The sequence below is a fragment of the Anopheles darlingi genome, chromosome 2 (assembly GCF_943734745.1).
Source record: "Anopheles darlingi chromosome 2, idAnoDarlMG_H_01, whole genome shotgun sequence".
NCBI classification, from domain to species: Eukaryota; Metazoa; Arthropoda; class Insecta; order Diptera; family Culicidae; genus Anopheles; species Anopheles darlingi.
Window position 1 is genome coordinate 69,361,800 of NC_064874.1, and position 21,857 is coordinate 69,383,656.

At 50.3% G+C, this 21,857-nt stretch overlaps 3 protein-coding genes across 3 annotated transcripts; 1 reads left to right on the forward strand and 2 right to left on the reverse strand.

Moving 5' to 3' along the window:
* Positions 1-250: 250 nt before the first annotated feature.
* LOC125952414 (uncharacterized) lies at positions 251-1,190 on the reverse strand. Its single transcript, XM_049681873.1, has one exon. The coding sequence runs from the start codon at positions 1,112-1,114 to the stop codon at positions 428-430; it is 687 nt and encodes a 228-aa protein (XP_049537830.1). The 5' UTR covers positions 1,115-1,190; the 3' UTR covers positions 251-427.
* Positions 1,191-6,570: 5,380 nt separating this feature from the next.
* Positions 6,571-8,847, forward strand: LOC125952402 (elongation of very long chain fatty acids protein 4). Its single transcript, XM_049681855.1, has 4 exons — positions 6,571-6,649; positions 6,759-7,036; positions 8,189-8,351; positions 8,537-8,847. The coding sequence occupies exons 1-4, from the start codon at positions 6,592-6,594 to the stop codon at positions 8,845-8,847; spliced, it is 810 nt and encodes a 269-aa protein (XP_049537812.1). The 5' UTR covers positions 6,571-6,591.
* A 1,152-nt stretch (positions 8,848-9,999) lies between these two features.
* Positions 10,000-20,462, reverse strand: LOC125952390 (elongation of very long chain fatty acids protein AAEL008004). Its single transcript, XM_049681843.1, has 6 exons — positions 19,683-20,462; positions 11,628-12,038; positions 11,465-11,545; positions 11,204-11,387; positions 10,997-11,112; positions 10,000-10,879 (listed from the first exon to the last, which is right to left on the reverse strand). The coding sequence occupies exons 2-6, from the start codon at positions 11,880-11,882 to the stop codon at positions 10,619-10,621; spliced, it is 897 nt and encodes a 298-aa protein (XP_049537800.1). The 5' UTR covers positions 11,883-12,038; positions 19,683-20,462; the 3' UTR covers positions 10,000-10,618.
* Positions 20,463-21,857: the final 1,395 nt, after the last annotated feature.

Sequence of the window (21,857 nt, forward strand, 5' to 3'; positions counted from 1 at the left end):
TTTCGTGTTTGGCAGTGGGCCAGCAACGTGGGGACCGGATGGTAGAGACCCAGCGGGATGGCTTATGAATACAGTTTAATGGAAATTACATCTCACGGTATGTCACGGCAGAAGACTTTCGGGTTTTTTGGGTATTGCATTTTCGGTACACAATAATTGCTGTTCGTTGAATTGGATTAAAAATGATACGATTTTTGTATTATCGCTAGTAAGGTTGTTAATAAACAAATTTGGCTTTGGTTTTAATAAATAAAACACTCTGGAAACTTCTTGAACACCGAAATAACATTCGAATCTAATTTTAGTTCACCAAAAAGCACGTTTAGTAGTATCGTTCCTTTTGCAAAACATTGAGTACTTCCTCGCACACAGATTATCTAACGATTTTCAACAAGGCACACACACACACATGCACACGCAAGCGCCCTCAACAGTACACGGACGTCACTCGCCATAAGCTTTCCCGGTAGCAGCGTTGCAGATCGCGCGTCATCAGCACGAAATTGCTGGCCGCTGAGTATCGCTCGCCGTACAGATAGCCACCGTAGCAGACGGACTGTAGCAACACACAGGACCAGGATCCATCGACCAGATGCGGCTTAAAGAGGAAGCTATCATCGATCGGTTGACCCTGCGCCAAGTACGCAAAGTTGTTCTCCTGCACTCGCAGATACTCTCCGGTACGAAAGTTACGAATGTAGTAGTCATGGCCACGTCCACTTCCGATCAGATGCCACTTATCATGGCCACGTTCGTCATTATCAGCACGATCACTGGTGTACAGTACGGAGGCGTACCGTTGGCTTGTTCGACGATCGTAGTTCTCGGCCGCAGCTAATCGTTGACCACTGGCGATTGAGATTAGGTAATAGCAGACGCGACGTGGCATGTTCGCTTCCACCGACCGGCAACGATCGATGATGCACCGTTGACAGTAGAGGGCCGTCGTATACTGGCTGTAACGTGGAACGCAGCCCTGCTGCGAAACGCAACCACTCGTCTGACAGCCGCCTTCATCCCGGACGTAGCTGCTCTCTGTGACGCCTCCCGTGACGGCCAGCGTCAGGAGGTAGAGTGCGCTGATCAACCATGTCCTCCAGGACACGATCATCATGCTGGCAGTGATCTAGGGTTAGCTGAGAGCTGATGAAGCACACACACACACACACACACACACACGAAACACGCCGACTAGGCCCGTTGAAATGACCAGCGCAGGGGCGTGCGGACACACTTTTATATAGATTCTGTCAGATTGCGCCATCAGCGACGGTATCGATGGTGTCGATAAGCGCGGTGCCCGCTGTGCACATTAGAGTGGTATTTAGAAATGTAAATTACAGTCCAGTGGTGATGTTGTTGCAACGTTGTTGACCGACCGACCGACCGACTGACCGGTGGAATGATGATGGGAACCCCCATCCCGCCGAGAGAGGATGATCGCGGGGGGGTTCGGTAAATAGAGCAACCTTGCCGTGTGCCTCCGGAGGGAAATGGTTCCGGTGATATGCACACAAAATGACACAATCCACTGGCACTGCACTCATCGGCGTGAGCATGCGTGAGCTTGCACCGATCCGGTCGAGTCGGTCGATGGATATTACGCGATTTATTTTGCGCTATCAATCGGGCCAGGGTCATCGGGCGTTATTATGAGCAGCAGTGGTCGACAGTAGGGCAGGTCGTAGGCTGAACGTTCCACTGGCAGGCTGGTAGATGAGCAGCAGTGGCCGGATGGTTCGAGATTGCTCGGATAAGCTGCTCATCGGCGTTTTTTGATTGCTTGTCGGAACTACTGCAGAGGTGGTAGAATTTGAGGAGATTCTTTACGAGCGCGTCCGACTTTTTGGGCCAGTAAGGATAGTAAGGAGCGAATGCGAAGGAAGTCGCGTTGTAGGAGCTCATCTGGTGCGTGGCCAGTGTGTAAGCCAGATCATTGCGATCCACCATCAAGTAGAGGCCGGTTTGGACGTTACAGAGCAGAAAGCAGGATGGTTCCGTTGGGAGAAACTTCCATACGGTCGGAGTCGTCATGTTACTGGAAAGCGCTGCAAGTCGTAGATAATGATTGGCGGGATCGTAACCGTTGCTTGGATGTAGATATCGTCCTGCGTTGATCAACTGATAGCACTTGGTCTCCGTTTCGTTCGATGATAGAGGTGCAAAGGACGAACAGGTTGCAGAATTTGTGAGGAACTTCAAGACTACCAGTAACGGAAAGATGCACCTGTACTTCATCTTAAAGTTTGTGAAATATTTGGCTTTTTGTTGATTGGGATCCCTTTTATACACTTCCATACAGTAGGAATGGTTATAACGAACTGAGAGTACTCTGAGTTGATCTGAGTGTTTTTAAAGAACCCGCTCTTTTAATAGTTTAGTATTGATATATTCACAAGCACGAATTCTACCCGAGGACATAAAACAGACACTAAATGGTGATTAAAAGGCATATTAAAAAGTGTTGTAAAAGTATTCATAATAATTTCTCCTTAAAATGTTAGTTACTAAGTGTCAAATGACACTCAAGTGTAATGCCTACAATTCTTCGTTCATTTCTAGTCGGCGTGTAGCACCGTAACACCCCAGTTGGCAGCAGTCTCGTCCCTGCAGCTGCACCATGTTTCCGGAGTGACTACAACGAGCGTAGCAGCTTTGCAATTAATAACAGTAGCTGCCAGACAGCGAAGAATCCCTTCCGCACAACTCTCGCCGCCTCTCGGTCTAAACGGCGAACATCGAAAATGCCTTAAGATTAGTGACCTCAGCTGTAATGTCTACATAGCAGTGATGCCATGTACACGGTCTATACGGTTCTGCTCTTCAGATTGTGCCCAACGCTAAACACTGATTCTCGGTCCTAAGCCTTTAACCCACTCCCCAACGCCGGATCTGTACTGCGCTCGACGTTGGTATCATTGCAGCGAATCTTATCGGTACACCGGACAAGGACACAACAGCAGAACCGAGCACCTAGGTTGGCGAGTTGTAACATGGTTTTGCACCGGTGCTCCGTTGTGTGTGTGTGAAGGTGCACCAACATCTCTATTGATTCCATGTGAACGATTACCTCCGCACTGACGCATCGTACCGTATGGTGACGATCGGTTCGTTCGCTATATAGGTCCTGCCAAATGATGGCATCGTTCCAGCACTGCCGGCTGCCAGAGATGAAGTTACTGGAAAGGTTCGTCGAAGTTGGCATCATTACAAGCGCCTACATCCAAGATTTGAGTGGTTTCGACCTACGGCCCACGCCCACCCGTTGGCCAGACGCCCATTTGTAATCTCCAAATCTGGTCGAACAACATTTTGCTTTCAATTGTTTTGTAGCTGTCTCCGCCGTTGGTTGTGCTGTGCTGCGTGGGAAAACGATTCGCGTGATTAGAGTGCTCTCGAGGGCGCCAGCTTCTGGACCGTGACCGGACGGACGGGAACTATGGCCGATGTTCCTGTCATCATCGTCCTGCGTTCAATTGAGAGACACCTGGTCTCTTGGGGCTGTTCCAGAGGCCGGTCTCCCGTGGGACCATCGCTGGAGGAGGTTTTTTAGGCCCATCACAATTGCGATACGCTAGACCAATGGGCAGATAAGTGAGCGAATTTGATGCTGCTGGTCCACTGGGCATTGTTAATCGCCCTCAAGTGGATATTTACATCGATTGCAGCCATTGTGTCCCATGCCCATGCGTGAAGTGTACGGTGGCCGATGAGAGCTGATGACAACGCCGCACGATGAAGGCATTTAGGTTTACCAGCACATGCGCTTGACAAATGCCACAACGATAGGTAGACGGGAGACGAGAGCGAAAGGAAATGGCTCCGGATTCGGTTGGAAGCGATGGAAATCGAAAGTGAAGTTACGTGTGCAGCATGGCAAAAGATAAAGTGCAAATGGAAAACGGAAACGTTGCCACAGAATGGACCAATTGTGGTGAATGTGTAAGGGGCTGGGTTGTTTTTTTTTTGTTCGGAGTTCTTCCTTCTTTTGAAGTGCCAATATTATTAGTGTGGTAGGTAAGGTACGAGTACACTTGTTTGGAATGGTTGTAGTGTCGTTTTTCAGTGAACAAATCGCGATAGAACGTGGAGTCAAGTTCAAGCAGTAACTTTCAGCATTTTCCGCTCCATTACTGTTGGAAGAGTTTCACTGCAGTAATTGGGACTCATAGGAAGCAATAGTTAAGTATCTTATCTATAATAGTGAGTAGACAGAATATTCATAGACGAACATTTGTAGGCGCTTTAAAGTTTTCTGTTTAACAGTGCTGTATGCTCCATTAAGTCATCAAATTGATTTTATTTAAAATGTCTCAATCAATTAAAGTAAAATGAATTGACAGAAGCTTGGAGCAGTGCATTTGTTCTATGAAAATGGAATGATATATTGGAATATGTATCACCCACTGGCTACAATTAAACATATATTTTAACGTTGATTTAGATAGAGATAATTCATGGGAATGTAAAACACATTTAACCTACTCAGTTAAGCTGGAAAATTAAACCTAATAGATCGAATTTTGGTTGTTGGAATACATATTGCTGTTAAACAACCGGCTTGTAGTAATTATTGTAAATTCGTAGTAAAATTCGTTGTGTAAATCACTGGTTATCTACTAACTTTCCAAAATATGTATTCTCCTCCACTAAACGCGTGATGTTTTTAATTGTATAGATTATCTGTTTTATTATGATTTAAAGAAGAAGTTTATGCCTATGTTTATTTCATAATTCTCACAATTGTTTAGTTTGTCTCATTCTTGTTGGACCTTCTGAATGGTTTATTTTAGCTGGCGTTATTTTTTTTATTTATATCGTATTTTTGAGGTGAAACATGCTATTAATTAATTAATCTCAGTTAAAACCATAAGCAAAGCCGCTCTCATAAGTGACGAAATTCTCGCGATCACGTTTGCTTGCGCCTGTAAGTAGTCAGCGTGATCGTGAGCTGCATACAATATTTTATGCTAGTTGCATGCAAGAATCGAAAATTTTTTTTTGCTCAAAAAATTCCTAGTTCCATGTTTCCTTCCATCGTTCTTGTCCTTCTTTATCTTGTGCGCCGTTGAGCTACTAGCATTTCAATGCAATCGAGATTAAATTGTATTAACCACAACAACAGGCTGCCGCTAGCAACGCGCCCGACTGCACTGAAGACTCCTTTCATCCGGTTGCAATTAAACGGTTGATGAATGCAGGGAAAACGTTCCCATGAGGCGTTCCTTTGCATCCGCCAAGGCGTCGCCGTCTCCCGTCCACCTCCATTACTCACAGGAACTCCACTTTTGCCTAATGGAGAAAGCTTAGCATCAATCAGCGCGCTCCGCCTGCCCGCGTGGTGGATGAATGATTGTTTTCAGAAAGTGCACATAAGCCCAACGAAACAATAAAGGACGGACGGACGGGCGGAAAGGGTGGTACTGGTGACCACAACACCTAGACACGCAGTGGTCATAGAAGAAGGGTACGAGATGCGGTGCACATAGAGCTGTGGTCCTCTGCTGGTGGTGTCGTTAAAGGCATAACAAATGCATCCATTGACAGGCATGAGCTCGCAAATATGTCAGCGCACTTGACTGACCGCCGCCGCTGTCTCGGTGTCGGCGCAGGGTAGGTAAGTCAATCACAACGGCCTGCACTTGGATAACAATGCGGTAAATTCTTCTTCAACCTGTGGCCAGGCCAGGGACGAAAGTGTTTTGAACTTTCCCCTTTTTCAAGCCCTCGACGATCATCAGACCGGCGACGTCGTCGTCGCCATCGTCGTCGTCGCCATCGTCGTCGTGAACTTTCTTTCGTTGCGGCAATTGCAGAGGACCATCCGCTGCAAAGGACCAGGTAGAAGAGAATCAACGACAACAACAAGTGGCAACCCTTCGCGATCGATGCAACAGCGCATCGCCGCAAACTGCATGCAACGCTGCAATCTTAATGATCGACGACGAAGGCGGCGAAGGCGACGATGACGATACGTCTGTGCGTCTGTGTTGGTAGATAGGGCCCACAGTAGGGCAAGAAGCATCAAAAACCGCGGGTCCGGAAAGAATAAGAAGGACCACGCGACGACGAGGAAAAAGAAGGACAGGTAAACATCAACCCGGGCGTTCTGCTGTGGTCAGTGCCGCTAGGAGGGGATGGAGGAGGGCGCCCCCCGGAAGGGTTCGCGAACGGTTTTGAGTCGTAGGGTTTCAGGTGCGGTGCGGTGGTGCGACGCGCGTTAACGGTGGGCCTTTAATTTCTCCTGGCGACGACGGCGGCGGGCCCGGTTTTTGCGGAAAAGTTTCACTTTTGTTGCCGGAATTCCACGGAAGCCAAACCTTACGCGGCCACCCGATCCGCGCATCCCGGTTCAGTTCGCAACGGAGCGTGATCTTGAGAGGATCTATCCAACCAACCAACCCGGTGGCCGCTGAAGCCAGTGCCCGAGCCTTGGCCTTGTGCTGTAACGGCGTGAATAGAGACAGCAGAGAGAGTGAGTGAGTGTGCAGTGTGGTGTGGCGGTGGGGTGTTGGTGCAACTGAAGCGAGGTACTCGATCGCAAGATATCATCGGCCGGAGTGTCAAAGTGAAGCTAAAGTCTGTGGCAAGATGAGCAACTACGTGGAACGGATATCGGTGCAGTACAGCAACTTCTCGCAGGGTGCCGGTACGTGAACGACGGATCCATCATCTTTAATTTCCGCTTCTGGTGTGTGCGTTTCTTTGTGTGTTTGGTGTATTTTGACGCCCTTCTTCGCTTTTGTTCGCCTTCACAGATCCCCTGATCGATAGCTGGCTGCTGATGCAGACACCGACACCGATCCTCAGCATTACCGGGGCGTACCTGCTGTTTGTGCTGTGGTTTGGACCGCGCTGGATGGAACGACGGAAGCCGTTCGAGCTCAAGTACACGCTGATCGTCTACAACGCGCTCCAGGTCGTCGTGTCCACCTGGTTCTGTCTGCAGCCCTTCTTCACCGGGCTGTTCACCAAGTATCTGTCGCTATCGTGCGGTGCGTCAATGACGGGCGTCAGCAAAGAGCTGCAGCTGACGGTGAGTTTCGGTTAAATAGTTAATTAACGCCACGGCGGCGACGTCAGAGGCCGCCACCGCCACCGCCACCGCCGCCGCCGAACAGCTTGCGTTTTGCGCATCAAAAGCCCTCCACAGCAACTCCAGCTTTTCGCTCTCACATACAAACTTGCAATCCGTTTCCGCTGACCAGTTGGTCTGGGCGATGGAGGTTAAACTCATTACCGTGATTAATTTCGTTCCGGCTAACGCCAAGAACACGTGGATCTCATTCCTGCGGTGCTATACCCCGTCCAGAATGGTATTTTTTTTTGGGTAGGGGCGAGGCGAGCTGCTCCCCTGTCTGCGATCACTTCTCGCGAACAATCTGGCTCAGGTTTTTGCCTCACACTCACACCCCAAAAGATGGTGATCTGAGGGGGTGCCTGAAAATGGGGATTTCCGCCCCAAGATGGTTGATGGGTCTTTGCTTGATTCGCGTCTTTACCTTGCGGGTTAAGGCTCAGTCACCTCTGGTGCTCCATGATGATCTTTACCGGAGCGACGATCCATCCGGGGCTCGTTCACGTTAGAATATGAGAGGAATCCATTTTGTTTTTGGGCAGCAACATACGGCCCCGCTGCGTATCATGTTGGGTGCGAACAGCAATTTTGAAACATTAAACCGAAGATTGAAGCTTGCCCTGTTCGTACTACTCGTAATGTTCTGGCAGCAACGGTAGCCAGCCAGCCAGCGAGCGAGCTTGCGATGAGTCAGCACTTCTCGGCACCGGCACGAATGATGCGAATGATTTGATTAAGCCATTGCCAAGTGCGTCTGGTGATGATTATTGCTTTCATAAGCACAAAAAAAAAACAGGGGGAGATCCGATTGATTAATGAGCTTGCATTAGTGTGGAAACTGGCGGCCAGAAAACAAAACCGAAACAGAAACAAAGCGCGGCGTGGCTTAAATGAGCACCTCGTGACCTCTTCCCGGGACGACTGGCGGTGCTTGTGTCATCCAATAAGATGCAATCAGCGAGATTCAGTTATTTACGATTCGGTTTCCGATATCGCAAACGTATTATCGGCGGTATTTTCTGAGATTAGTTTTGCAGAAAAAAGAACGAAACTCCTCGACAAATCGGGAATCATCCAACTCTTGTCCTCTCTCTCAACTCCATTCGGCAGGTATGGAACGGTGCCTGGATGTATCTGATGCTGAAAATCGTGGAGCTGCTGGATACGGTGTTCTTCGTGCTACGGAAGAAGCAGAACCAAGTATCGTTCCTGCACGTTTACCATCACACGATAATGGTGCTGTTTACGTGGTTCTACCTCAAGTACATACCAGGTGAGTGCCGTGCCTTTGACCGTGCGCCGGGCTGGTTTTCCACAATAATCCTTCCTACGAGCTGTAGGAGCAGCACTAGGAGCAGGAAGGAGGGAATGAAGAGCGACGTCCGCCAACTTTGTCCTGCCCGTAGTTTCTCTATTGTCTTCTCTTCGTCTTCTTCTCGATCGTCTTCTCTCTCGCAGGAATGCAGGCCGCCTTTATCGGGGTGCTGAACTCGTTCGTGCACATCATTATGTACACCTACTACCTGATAGCCGCCCTGGGGCCACAGTACCAGAAGTACCTCTGGTGGAAGCGCTACATGACCACGCTGCAGCTGCTGCAGTTCGGCATTATGCTGTGCTACTTCGTGCTCATCAACAGCATGCAGTGTCAGGTGCCGCGGGCGCTGACGTACTTTTTCGTCAGCAACATTACCATCTTCCTGTTTCTATTCATTAACTTCTATCGCAAGGCGTACCAGAACCGACCGAGAGCGGTGAAGCGAGACTGAGTGGAGTCTGCTAAAGGAGGCAAGAGAAGGAGGTGGTGCAAGTATTTTTAATAATAATTTATTTATTCACCGTTTTCCGGGCGCCATCGTCAAAGGATCGACGACGACGACGAGGATGACGATGGCTATCCGGGAAGGGGAATTATGTTATTTATTTGGAAAAACAAGTAAAAAAATCGGAAAATCCCCCTGACACATTGGCAGCTTTCCTTAACAGTGTTTCGTAATTTGATTAGAAGCATCAATAAAGCGCGCTGCTCAGCATACTGGTTTGATCTATTTCGTTGGCCCCCTTGACGAGGGGATGCAGAAGCGAGGAAAAGGTGGGTCATCCACCGGCAACGAAACATTCGGTCGGTTATGGCACGCACCCGGCGCTTGGCACCATTTTTTCGCTTGACAGTTTCGGGTTCCCAGGCCGTTGCCAAAAGCAAAACTTAAGGTAAAACCACGAAAAAGGAAAAGAAAAAAGAAATAAAAAAAAAACCTGTTCAACCCGCAGCGGATCGCCTCCTCGCTCTCCGGTATTAATCGTGTCGCCGCCGTCATCGGTCGGTCGATCGCGGGCAACAATAAGCATAGAGGAAAAAAAAACAACTTTAGAAGAAAAAAACGCATACGGAGCACATCGAAGCAAGCGTGCGTTTTGCATCGGTCAACGTAACCCGTTTCGGGTGTTTTTACATTCCTTTGAGGGAGGGGCTCGGGCCGGACAGTTGCTTGTCTAGCGATCTCCCTCCATCACCTCCGGTCCCTGTCCGGTGACAGAGCCAATACGTAATTGATCCGCTTTAAATTGGGAGAACCTGTCCGGAAAAAGGTGGTGTGGAGGGGCAGCAATGATCTAAGACAATAATGCGGTCACAATACGAGGTGACAATCGGGGAGGTTTAGTAGCGAAAGTAGTCGAGGCGAGCGCGCAGGTAGTGTTTAGTCTGGACCTGTCAATACGACCTTGCTGTCACCGAGATAACATGATTAGTTATGGTTTACAGTTTCCATTTCTACATCTTACCCGATTTTTTTTTGTCTACGTCCGTCCACGCCGTCGGTGCACAGAGACAAAAGTAAAAGTGATCGTTCAAACGGCAGGTGGAGGTGATTACCAAATAAGAAATCCGGGACCGGGCTAGGTTCCCAAATGCTGCTCTATCGGTTGTATAATTAATTTATTGCTTTTTTCTTTATAAAACGAATTAACTTACAAAGTAGACTGGATTACACTAGACCGCTCTAACCTTAACCACACGCGCACAAACATACGCACACACACATACATGCACAATTCGGTGTTGAATCGATCACTCGTTCGCCAACCTGTCAGCTCGCAATTGCCTTGCCCACCCGCGGAGAAGGAACAGGGGACCTTACGTTTTTGGCAATGTGTTTGCGTCTCATCACTACCACCACCTTCGTAACTGTCCCCTGTGTCCGCTGCTGGCTGTACTACTGTTTTGTGCACTTTCACCTCCGGGGCAAGTGGTTGTTAGCTGCAGGGCGGCGCCAATGCACGAATCGAACGCACGAATTGGTCGTCGTCGTCGTCGTCGGAATGTTAAGGTAATGTCATCGAAAGGTACGTTCAGGCGTTGTGCAAGCACCGCGCTGCTTGTGCAGCACCGAGCTGCTAGTGTTCTGAGCAATTGATCGGGTAGATTGAGTTGAGACGGTTCTATCCCTAAACCTCCGTCGAGAAGTGAGTAAGGTGGCGTAAAACCGTGGAGCCGTCGGTGGAGCGTTTGCGGACGTGGAACGTCGACCGTGGTGCGTCTCATAGCTCCTTGCTGGCCACTTTGTCTGCACTTGGCGTCGTCGTCGTTGGGTGGGTATTGTTGTTATCGGCATTTGCCGCGTCGTTGGCGAGCTTGGCAGCGGCAGCCTTCTTGGAACCATAAGACTTCTTGTAGAAATCGTTGAACAGCATGTAGAAGAAGATCGCGTTCGGAAGGGTAAAGAACACGGACCAACGAGGATAGCCACAGTCAGTCCACAGGAGCTGGGCCGAGTGAGCGAACGCCATACCGAACTGGACCTGTTGGTGGAGATGTCGGAGAGGAATCGCAAAACGCGGACAGGAATAACGGAATTAGTGAGAGACGGAGTAATACAGAGCGACGTCCAGGCAGTTCGCACTGATCCGGCTACCTACCATCTGAAGGTTGGTGATGTACTTCTTCCACCAGAGGTACTTCTGGTACTGAGGTCCCATAGCGGCCATCATGTAGTAGGTGTACATGACGATGTGTACGAACGAGTTGATGACACCTGTAAGTGATACGATCGCAGACAACAAAACCAACCCCAATCAACAGTAATGGCGGCTCAACCTCTGTGACGTCAGTGCCAATGAACTCACCAATGAACGTTCCATGACCACCGGGATAGTATTTGGTCGCTCCCCAGGAGATCATTGGCATCACGGTGTGGTGGTACAGGTGCAGGAAGGTGATCTGATTGTCTTTTTTCCGTAGCGTAAAGAACACGGTATCGAGCAGTTCGGAGATTTTCGCCAAGAAGTAGATGTAGCAACCTCGAGCAACCTGCGTAGAGTATGGATGAACGGTAAGCGGTCATCTTCCGCTCGCTCGTCGGTCTGCAAGCTACACATCGAACTTACCCTCATCGCCGCCGGATTGTTGTCAAAGTCCACGGGTTGGCACCGCCAGCTATAGTGCCGTAGCCAGGCACCGTCAAGACCCTGGTTTGGAAGAAACATTTTGGGAAAAGGAGGATCAACCATCCAATCCAATCCACTCCACGGTCACTCGCTCATACCGTACCTCCAAGAACAGGTATACGCTGACTAGCACCTGGATGAAGTTGTAGACGACGAGCGTCTTCTGCATCTGGAACGGTTTCCGGTTGGCCATGTACTTGGGCCCGAAGTTGAGCACAAAGTACAGGTAGCTGGCGATGATGGTTAGCCCCGGGACGGGCGACGAGATGAGCGGCCAATGGTTCGTCCGCGGATCGGCCAGCTCGGTGAACAGGAAGTCCCAGTAGTTGGACGATGTCGTCACGTTTGGTGAACTCATTTTGACTGTCTGTCGTTTTTTTTTTTGTGGGCTATTTGGGAACGATATTGACGGACGCCACTGGACTGGAGATGTCTTCCGATCGTTTGCGTGCGATCTTTTTGGATTGTCGCACTTGGGTGTGAACTAGAGCTCCGGTGTGACGGATTCTGAACACTGAAGAAGGAGGGAAAGAGAGACATTGGAAGAAAAAACAAACGTGAGGACGTGTAAATGTCGCAAATGCTAGCTATGTGGCGTGACTGTGTGTGTGTGGCGTTTAGAATTAGAAATCGTATGAGATTCCAGGTGTCGCAGGTGAGGTGTGTTCTGCTCTGAGTTATGCGATGTTGATTCTGTTGACATTGGAACTAATATCCGTTCCTATCAGCGTGAGACTTCCATTACAAACCTGCCCAGCACGTTTATGAATAACATTACCCACTGTCAGGTATTACATTAGTCATTCCATTCGGCACCGATCCGATCATAACTGAGCCACACAAATGTCACAAACGAATACAAATGTTCTAATTGCATGTAATTGTCTGTTGTAAGCATTCGCCCGGCCGATAAAAGTGTAATGTTGCATTACAGACTCTAGAAGCTTCCCACATAACGGTTACACACACACACATACACACGGTGGTTCCGTTGGCTTGTACACTGCACCTTGTCCTCCCGGGGTCTGGATGTCCAGCCAGCCAGCCAGCTAGCCAGCGATTGCCAGGATGCTTTTACTGCATCTATTAGCCTAAAGGAATACAATAATGTGATGCATAAGGGGACCGCGGAACGCGGAAAGCACATCGCCGACCAGTATTTAGTATTCCAATGCCGCGCGCTGCACTAATGTAGCCTGGCATCGCAAGTCGCACGGCAGTTCTGTGCACTCGCCGCGGTATGATATCTCACCGCGACATGCTTCCGTTTGGAATACATTTCCTTGTTGTCGCATTGAAGTGAATTCAACCCGGCAATAGCAAAGTACTAGACCAACTCGCCAGCTAACGGCCCAGGTTGTGTAGTGTATTTGTAAATGCGAAATGAGGGAAATAGTAGTGAATGTTTAATTTGAAGGATCGCCGGTTGGTCGGTCGGTCGATCGATCCGGTACGATAAGCCTACGCTGTGGCAGTGGTGTGCCGAGGTCAACAAGCTGGCTGCGGTCAAAGACAAAGCTACAGCTAATTAGAAGGAAAAACAGAAAGCGTCCGAAGGCCCATTCTACGCCTGGGTTCCTCTCCAGCTTGGTTCAGCGTTCGATGCGTTCGATCGATGGTGTGTTTTCTATGCTTTTGTCCAGTTTTGCTTGCTGATTAGCGATCAGTGAATGTGTGCTCCAAAGGGGACGGAGGGTGCCCCGAGCAGGTAAATATGTTCTGGCTGCTCAAACATCAAATCACCAATCAAATACTAACATTTAAACATTCCTCCATTTGTTCGCGTACATCGCGTGTAAGAATGAAACAATATTTCGATTTTTTTTGGTTTTTGGACGTAAACGTGGATATTGTTTGTGAGGTTCTTCGGTGCTGAATGGCTCAGAACAGACCACCAGCGACAGCCAGACGCCCGACACCACATGATGCGAACGATCCCCTACCCGAGATGATCCACTACAGTAGCGATCGTTTGTTTGGTTAATGGTGATGCCGGTACCGGTGAGGGGCCGTAGTGGTCGTGTACGGTGGTTACGGTGGTACCTGTCACACCGGAACGCCACCGTCGGTGGTTAGCGGTAGCGACCACGAGACGCAGTGACCTTAGAACCATCAGCATCGAAGCTTCGCGTAAGATAATCTCTAAGCGAACGGTAAATATGAGCCGTTGCGAAAGGGTTCCCGTGCACTACCGATCGATGGAACGAGTGAGCTGGACGTAGTGACGGGTGTATAAGGGAATGGCGGAGGTTAGCGGTTGACACCGCTGATCGGCCGCGCGCGTGCCTCGCTCGCCGGTTTACGACTTCGTGCTTCGGCAGAAGAGTTTCCCAATCGGCGTTTCCGACTGGCGATGGCAATGACTGGCGATTTGTCTGGCAGATGTGGGTGAAGGGGAGAGAGAGGGGTGGGGGGGATTGAAGGGCGCACGTCTGGCTACCGGTCGTGTCGGGTGCCGGGTGCTACATCACTGCACACAGCACTACGCGATGATGCATCTCTTGGTGTCGTTCCGTTCCGTTCCGTTCCATTCCGTTCCGATCCGTGTTCCGAGAGTACGGGCGGCATTTGGTCGCGGCCTAACGAAGCAAATTATCGCCTCTCCGCCGTCGAGGACCTTGACTAAATATGCTCGTGTGTTGGGTGCGCTCGAAGCGATCGGTTATGATATGGCCCTCGTTTGACACCAGAAAACACTTTTGACGGGGGCTTCAACAGAAAGCTCAGGATGTCTTTGTTTCTGACTTTCTGGTTAGGAGAAGAGGGATAGTGAAGCATCGGGCATGTCTGAGACATTCTCCCAGAGTTTCGTTAATAGGTTAACGCTTTGGAGTCCAGTTTAGGGCCCTATTGCACTCTGGGAAGATAATGATCGCCTTGAGCGATGTAAACCCAACGGTTGCTGTGATCGCCATCCAACCAGAGGCGTCACTCTAGGCTTCAATGTGATCTAAATAAACGTCAAGATGATCTAATGGTCTAAGGCAGTCGTTATCGCACTACACTGGCAAAGGGCTCTTAATAAAATCATCTTTCTTACTCCACCTTTTGGATGCAATTGAGCGCGCGAGCTCCCCTGGGGGGAAATAAATCAAAGATGACCAGCAAATGGACGCCAGATAGTGCGCTTGAGTGCACTTACCCCCGCATGACAGTAGACTCACGTCAGGTGCGTCCGGTGCGATTTAAGAGCCAACAGCATCTTGAATCATTTCGAAGCAATAATACATCACATCACTGGCACACGCTCTCGAGATGAAACCTTGACCGAATGAGCATTGCCCTCTCGCGCTCTCTCTCTTACTCCTTTCTTCTCAATGCCCACTCTCACCTCCCCATCACGAATGGCACGCCGAGCGATTGCCCCTGAAGCATCTGACGCACCAATTTTCAATGCCACCAATCGCGCTATTCACACATGCGCCCGTAATTTCGCTTTCAATTGTCGTCGTCGACCGGTTCTTGGGGAGGGCACCGGTTACACCCCTAAAGCATGGGGGTGCATGAGCGAGCGAAAATAAATATTTAGCCACGGAATCGTCGCCCCGCGTTCCGTTGGGGTGGACCTTCAAATACTCGATTTACTCGAGCTCTTCGAGATGGAACGATGGAACGATCTGTCACAGGTCAGGGTTTGTGGTGGTCTTTTGTGCTACTCAGAGGTGAGCAGGTGCGTGTGTGCGAGACGAGCTTAGAGTTATGGTGCCGATAGCGAGAAAGGTGTTAGCGATAGCGAGATAGCGAGATGAATATGTAGGAATTCAATCCGAGCAATCTGTCTTTATCACAAGATGCGAGCTTAAAATAGGACAAACAACGGTCCTCCCGGTGGCTAATTTTATTCCGATCTTTGTGCCAAGGATGAGCGACATCATGGTGCATCTGCTCTATACTTTTTTGTGTTCGCCCCGAAAAATATGCTCCACCTGTTGCAACGAAATATGTTTTAATAGTTACCCGTAGCCGTTTGATGCATGAAGAAAAAATAAAGCGATATGGATGTTGCTTCACCCTTAAGCTTTAGTGGCTGGCCTTTGCCGGCCTTTTAATGACTAGTCAGCTGCATAAACCACGGCTCATCAACACGCGGCCAACTCGCCATCAATGGCGGCGGCGGCGGCGGCGACGGTGGCTCCAGCATTTCCACGCATTGATTTCGCAGCTCGTTTGCGCAGACCGGCAGCGGCGTGTTGGAGGCGCGATCCAAAATCATTATCGCGTACCGATTGGGGTCACTGGACGAGCGACGTAGACGTGGTCAGTGTGACAGTGTGTGCGTGCGCGTGTGTGTGTATGTCAGTCGCATGCATTCCAAGCGGTCGGCCTCATCACGGTAGACGCATAACTGGTCGCAAGTCATTTAGCATTTAAATGATGAATCCCAAAACCCAAAGGTAACGCATCATAGCACCCGGTGCTCTAGTGTGGCGCTAGGCTAGGCTAGCTTGCGGTCTCTAGAGCACAGCAGGATTTGCCGCAACCATCTCGAACGGAAGGTGTCTATTACCTAATTCGAAGAGTGGGACGTGACGGCAAACCAGCAATACGATGAAACCGAAAGGGAGAGCAAAAAAGAGAAAAAGAGGGAGGAGAGAGAGGGATTGAGAGAGCGAAAGAGCGCATGCTGGACCTGGTGAATGGTACGATCCAGCATCAGCGGCTGCAGCAGCGACAACTAACAGGTTCGTAGCCAGCTGTTGAAGTCTTTTGTATCATTACGCTCTGGCTCTATCGGGGTGGGTAAGAGCGTTGCGGGAACGTCGAGAAAGTGTGTTACCCGTTGCCGACGTTTGCAACACGGGGCGACCGGGGCGTTCGCGCTCCCGGTTCATTGAGCTTTCCGGTGTTGAGACGCGTTACGTAAGACCCCTGATCATGGGTCAAGTTCAACCCCCCGCGCATGTTGGCGCAGTGACACGAGACAGTCCAGAAGTTATGCGCAATTGCGACAAGACAAGTACTCTCGTGTTGGCCGCTCAAGGTTACCCATATTTCTTTCAAGGTAACAGCTCGTTTGTGGGGTCCAGGCCAGTGCGACCAGCGATCGCAGTGTCCCAACCAACACAAGAAGCTGATGATGATCTCCGCTACCTCATCATGGTGGTAGGGTGGAAAAATAAAGTTCACAGCACCCTTCCTTTCGTCATCGCGCGGGGTGCTAATTGTTGAGCTGATTTTCAGGGCAGTTGCTATAATAAAAATCATCTTGCAATGGCTCACTCCATGCCTTGTTGTTGCTGTTGTTGTTGTTGCTGTAGCTGAGTAGCGATCGCTACGTCGCTTCGCGTACCGTTACGCAACACAATCTGAGCTGAGGATGCGGCAGCGAAACAAAGCAGCGCGTTGCGTTTGCTTTACATTTAAACTTTTCGCGAGAGAATTAATAAATGATATTATTTCGTGTTTCATCTCCATTATCATCACTCACACTGCGGTAGTGAGTTGAGCGGGATTGGGGCGAGGAACTGGCAGCAAGAACAAACTGGTTCTCATAGTGGAGTGTTTTTTTTTTGTTTTCAACCTGTTAATAACCTGTTAATAACCTCAAAGAACAAATCGCGACGAGTAGAAACAATTGCTGGCAGCAAAATGTGCTCGTACGATCGTCGTCTATGGACTTTGGGTTTGAGAAAAGCCGGATCCGGAACGAGCGTTACAAATGCCTCGTGGGAACCGAGTTGGACTTTACGGGGTCGTCTCTCCCTCTCTTTCGCTCTCTATCTCTCGGCTACACCTTCGGCGTCGGAATTGATCGTTTCCAAGCAAACAGACCCACGAGAGGTCAATCTGAGTGATTAGCATGGTGGACCTTGTTCCCTCCCTTGCTAACTGCGCTGCTACCGTAACACCACCCCCCACCAGGGCGTTTACTACGTCACGGGACGGTGCAATTGAACCTTAACCGGCGCCCGTAGCGAGGCTAGCAATTACGTGGCATTTCACGCGGGTGATCATGTGCCGATCGCTGGTGTGCTGGTGGTGTTCATGCCTCTTCGTCGATTCCCGATCGTCGTCGATACCCCGGGTCATTGATGAGGTGATCGTGTGTGATCGAACGCGTGAGGGCGAATCGCTCGAGAAAGATCATAATGAAATGGCAGTTTCGATCGCATTATCCGGACGGAATTTTCCCGACGCTTCGATCGATTCAAGTGATCGCTTGATCGCCTTCATGAGGGGATGTTGCTACTGTTCCGACGTACTTGGAAGATGGTTCTACATTAGTGCACATTCGTCTGAAGTTGTTTGCGGCTGCTGCTGCTGCGGTGGTGGTGCTGCTCGCGTACTAGCAAAGATCGTTGTAGTTACTAGCCATTAGTAGGGGGTCGGTATGCAAAGTGCGCACGCAAGTCTCTGACGTTCCATCAGAAAACCTGTTCCACTGGCAGATTCACTCAAGCGGCTCAGCTTTCCGCACAGGCACATAGAAACACACACAGACGCAGAGAGAGAGAGAGAGAGCCAGGGTCTTTCGGTTGTATCCGCGGTAGTAATTCACAATGACAACAACAAAACAACGAAACATGAAAAAAAACGGGACCAACTGACAACCCCGTCGTCGTCAGCATGCTCTAATGTGTGACAAGCGAGCGCGCGTGCCTCTTGAGCGTTTCTGGCCGGATTGAGTCCTCCCAGCTTCTAGCTTCTAGGGGGCCTTTACGAGCAGGACGTAGAGTAGAGCCACTCGGCACTCGGTCAAGGTGTTTCCCCGTGCCAATGTGACATTTACGCACGAGGTTTACGAGGATTTTTTTTGTTGTTTCGGCGCCAGCGGCTTTTGGAAGGTGCCCGAGCACAGGTACACCCAGCGTTCATTGCCTTGGTTGAAGCCTCCGGATGCCTTTTTTTTTTACCGCTCCCCATTTGAACTACTTAACTAGCCCAGAAGAATTAGTAGTGTCTTGTGATTATAGTGCACCAAAAAAAAAAAAACATAGGCCTGAGCCTAATGTCGCAGCTCGAATGTTATGATTTACCAGCCCGACGATGTCGTCGACTCGGCAAGTTGAATGACCACTCTAGAACGTTCGTCCATCTGATCCGGGGGGCCTTTTGCTAATTAGTAGCGACGTTTCTCAACGTGACTAAGCACCACCCCTTGTCAGCTTGTCCCCTCCAAAAACAAAAAAAAAAAAACAAAAAACGCCTCCCTTCTCAGACGCTAATTGTCACGGAGGCGGAGTGCGATGCGTTACAGCAAATAAGGATGGCCTTATCGCACGATGGATCCGCTCGGCCATTGCGTGGCCAGTCGGTGGAAAAACAGCAGGTGCTGCAATAGTGGGCCACAACGCGTCCGGGCCCACGCCAGCGCAGGCAGTTTCCCATAATCTTTACGATTACGAATCACAATTAATTCAGCGAGCGAATTGTTTCGCCGCCCCAATTGGTTCACAGTTCTCGGTCACCCCCCCCGGGCCGATTCAACTCTTGTCGGCGATGGCGATGTGGCCACGCGATGGCGACAACGGCGACGAACGGCGATACAAAGCAAGGCCGCCGGCAAACGCAACGAGTGGGGGTGCGTGGAAAGCGCGTGCAGCAGACACCGTTTGACCTTCACTCTCTCTCTCTCTCGGCGCCACATTGCGGCGTTCCGTGCGGGAAAAACCCTGTTTTCCCATCCAACCCCTTACCGCGTGCACGTGGCGCGTGACAAGAATGGAGACGCCCGTTGTTGGCGGCGGTGGTTTTGTTTACTTTTTTTTCGCTTCAGCCATTTCCCAGACCACACTTAACGGTCGCTCGTTGTTCGAAGCTCATTGAACAGGGAGTAGGTGGGCCTTTAAAAGCGCGCGACACGCGACGACGAATTTTCCGGGCTTGGCAAGCGGCAAAATGGAGACAAATCTGCTCCAAGAAGAAGGTGTTGCTGTTGTTGTTGCTCAATGCTCACATGCTTGCGGTGTGCACAACCATGGATCATAGAGCTGACAAGGCGTGGCATTCCAGTGCGGTGTTGCTTTTCTTCGACCCCATGCTTCGGTGTTCGGTGTGCAACGAACGGTCATTGCATGCCACCAGCGTTGTCAACCGGCGTGCTCGCTGGGTCATAGTTATTGTTTCCCTTCTTTTCCGGCGCATTTGCAGATTGCACCGGCAGCACAAAACACACACACACGAGCGCGGGCGCGCCTGAACAGGAGGCCAAACTTACCTCGAAGTGAAGAGAGCTGACGCAGGCAGTGGAGCAATCGGGGTTATCGAAGTGTTCCAATCGAAAGTGCAGCAACAGCAGTAGCGACTGCACCACCAGCACAACCAGCACTGGACTCACAACACAAAAACACAGACACACAAACACACACACACCAACCGGACCTGACGACACACTACAGCAGCGTTTAGTTCCTATTTACCAGGAGTGATGATAAACAAAACTCTTCTTTAGCTGTCACGTGGAAACAGCTGTGTTGCGGTGCTGTCTGCCAGAGAGAGAATGTTCTGCTCGGGTGCGTCGCTAGTGCGCAAATGCAAGACGTCGAGTCGTTGCTGCTATCGAACCCGAACTCTGCTGCGAACTGTCAGCTGCCGGCGAATCGACCGAACCAGAGGCACCAGTAGTTTGCGGCACGCGGACACACGCTGTCAATACACACACACACACACACACACACACACACACACAGGCAGAGATACGCACGCACACGCAGGAGCGTCCTTTATCACTAGCAGATAACGTACCGCCACCAACAACTGTCACTGGCACTGGAGAATGGTGGATTCTGTTTTGTTTTTTGTTTTTCTGAAGAGATGAGCGAGAATGCTTCTCGATCCTGGGCACTGCCGGGCTATTGTTCCTCAACGAACTGCTCCACTGATCGAGCCTGCCGCTGTTGGCCAAAGCCCCAAAAGGAAAATGGAAGGATTCGAATCGAAAAAAAAAAGAAAAGGCAAAAGGAAGACAGTGCGCTCCGTCAGTTCTGTTCTTGCGACGACCTGATCGCACCGAGCAGACGCAATAATTTAAACACCACGCACTACACGACTCAGCGCTTTATAAAAGCTCGGAACTCGCGTTCGTCGAGCGAGCGGACGAGCGAACGAGCTGCTGCTGCTGCTGCTGCGCCGGCAACTTCCCCTTCTGCCGCCTTTCTACTCAGGGTGGTAGTATAAGTCACCAAAAGGCACCCCTTCTCGCTCTCTCTCTTTCGCTCACTCGCTCGTTGTCGGTCGCTCTCTCGCTCTAATGCGCGCTCGTATTCACCTCTCTCGCTCCAACAGAGTGGATGCTGCTGTTGCTGCTGCTGCTGGGAGGTTAGGTGATCTGCGGCCACACGTTTGCACACACCTCTGTGGCCACCTCTGTGTACACTATATCTATCCTGCCGGATACTGAGCTTTACACTGCTGGTTGGTTTGGTTACTCTCCGTAAATTCGGAGCCTTTGAGTTTCTGGAGTCTTGGGTATCCTTTTCGTCGATGAAACGATTGCAACCGGAAAAGGAATCAAGCGCTGCTAGATGAACTGCGGTGCGATCACTTCAAGGATCTGAATCTAGGCTGTTCAATCCGTTTCTGTGGTGAAGCTCACCGGAATTCGATCGTTAAAATGGATGCTGGATGCGGCACACAGGCACCCTGGTAGAGACACCGTGGTTGTTGATCCGAAGTGGTCCGTGGTAGCGACTAAACTAAACGGAACGGCTAGTGGAGCGGCTGGTTTAAAGGTGAATTTTGTGCGTCGCGACAAACAACCATCTCCACGATCGACGAGCAACCACGTCACCAGCGCTGCTGCTGCTGCTGCTGCTGCTGCTGCTGCTTTTGGCTCACCTTTTGGCTGCCAAAACGGCGCGCCTCGCTGGACTTTGATTTCATTTCGGTATCAGGCTCCGGAGCAGCACACAAAGCAGCGCTGGAGGGGGTTAGTAGAAACGCACAAAAAACTGGAAAAATCCAAGTCGTCTAACACCAGCATACTAAAAGCGCCGCACACACACTCTTTCTGCGAGCGGGGCCGGTTCGGTCCACTGGGGCGGGCTCCGATAATGGCCCCCTCCTCTTAAAAGTGGTTGGAGTGGATCGTTGGTCGAATAATGAATTCGCCGCGGAACCGCAGATAGCAGAACAGGGCTCAGTGGAATGCGAGCAGAACTGTGGCTGCATGCAGCTTTTTTTGGGGACGCCACGGAAGTTTGTTTACTAATTAGTTTGTAGCCATTCGGTGTCGATCTCTACGCAAGCTCTTGGCAGCGTCTGCGTGTGTGCGTGTGTGGTTGCTGTGGAAATTGCGACTGCAACTGATCAAAAAACACACACACGGAGATCCCTGGCGCATCTCGCGATTCGATTCGTTTGGAGTTGACAAACTGAAAGCCCCCCAAGCCAA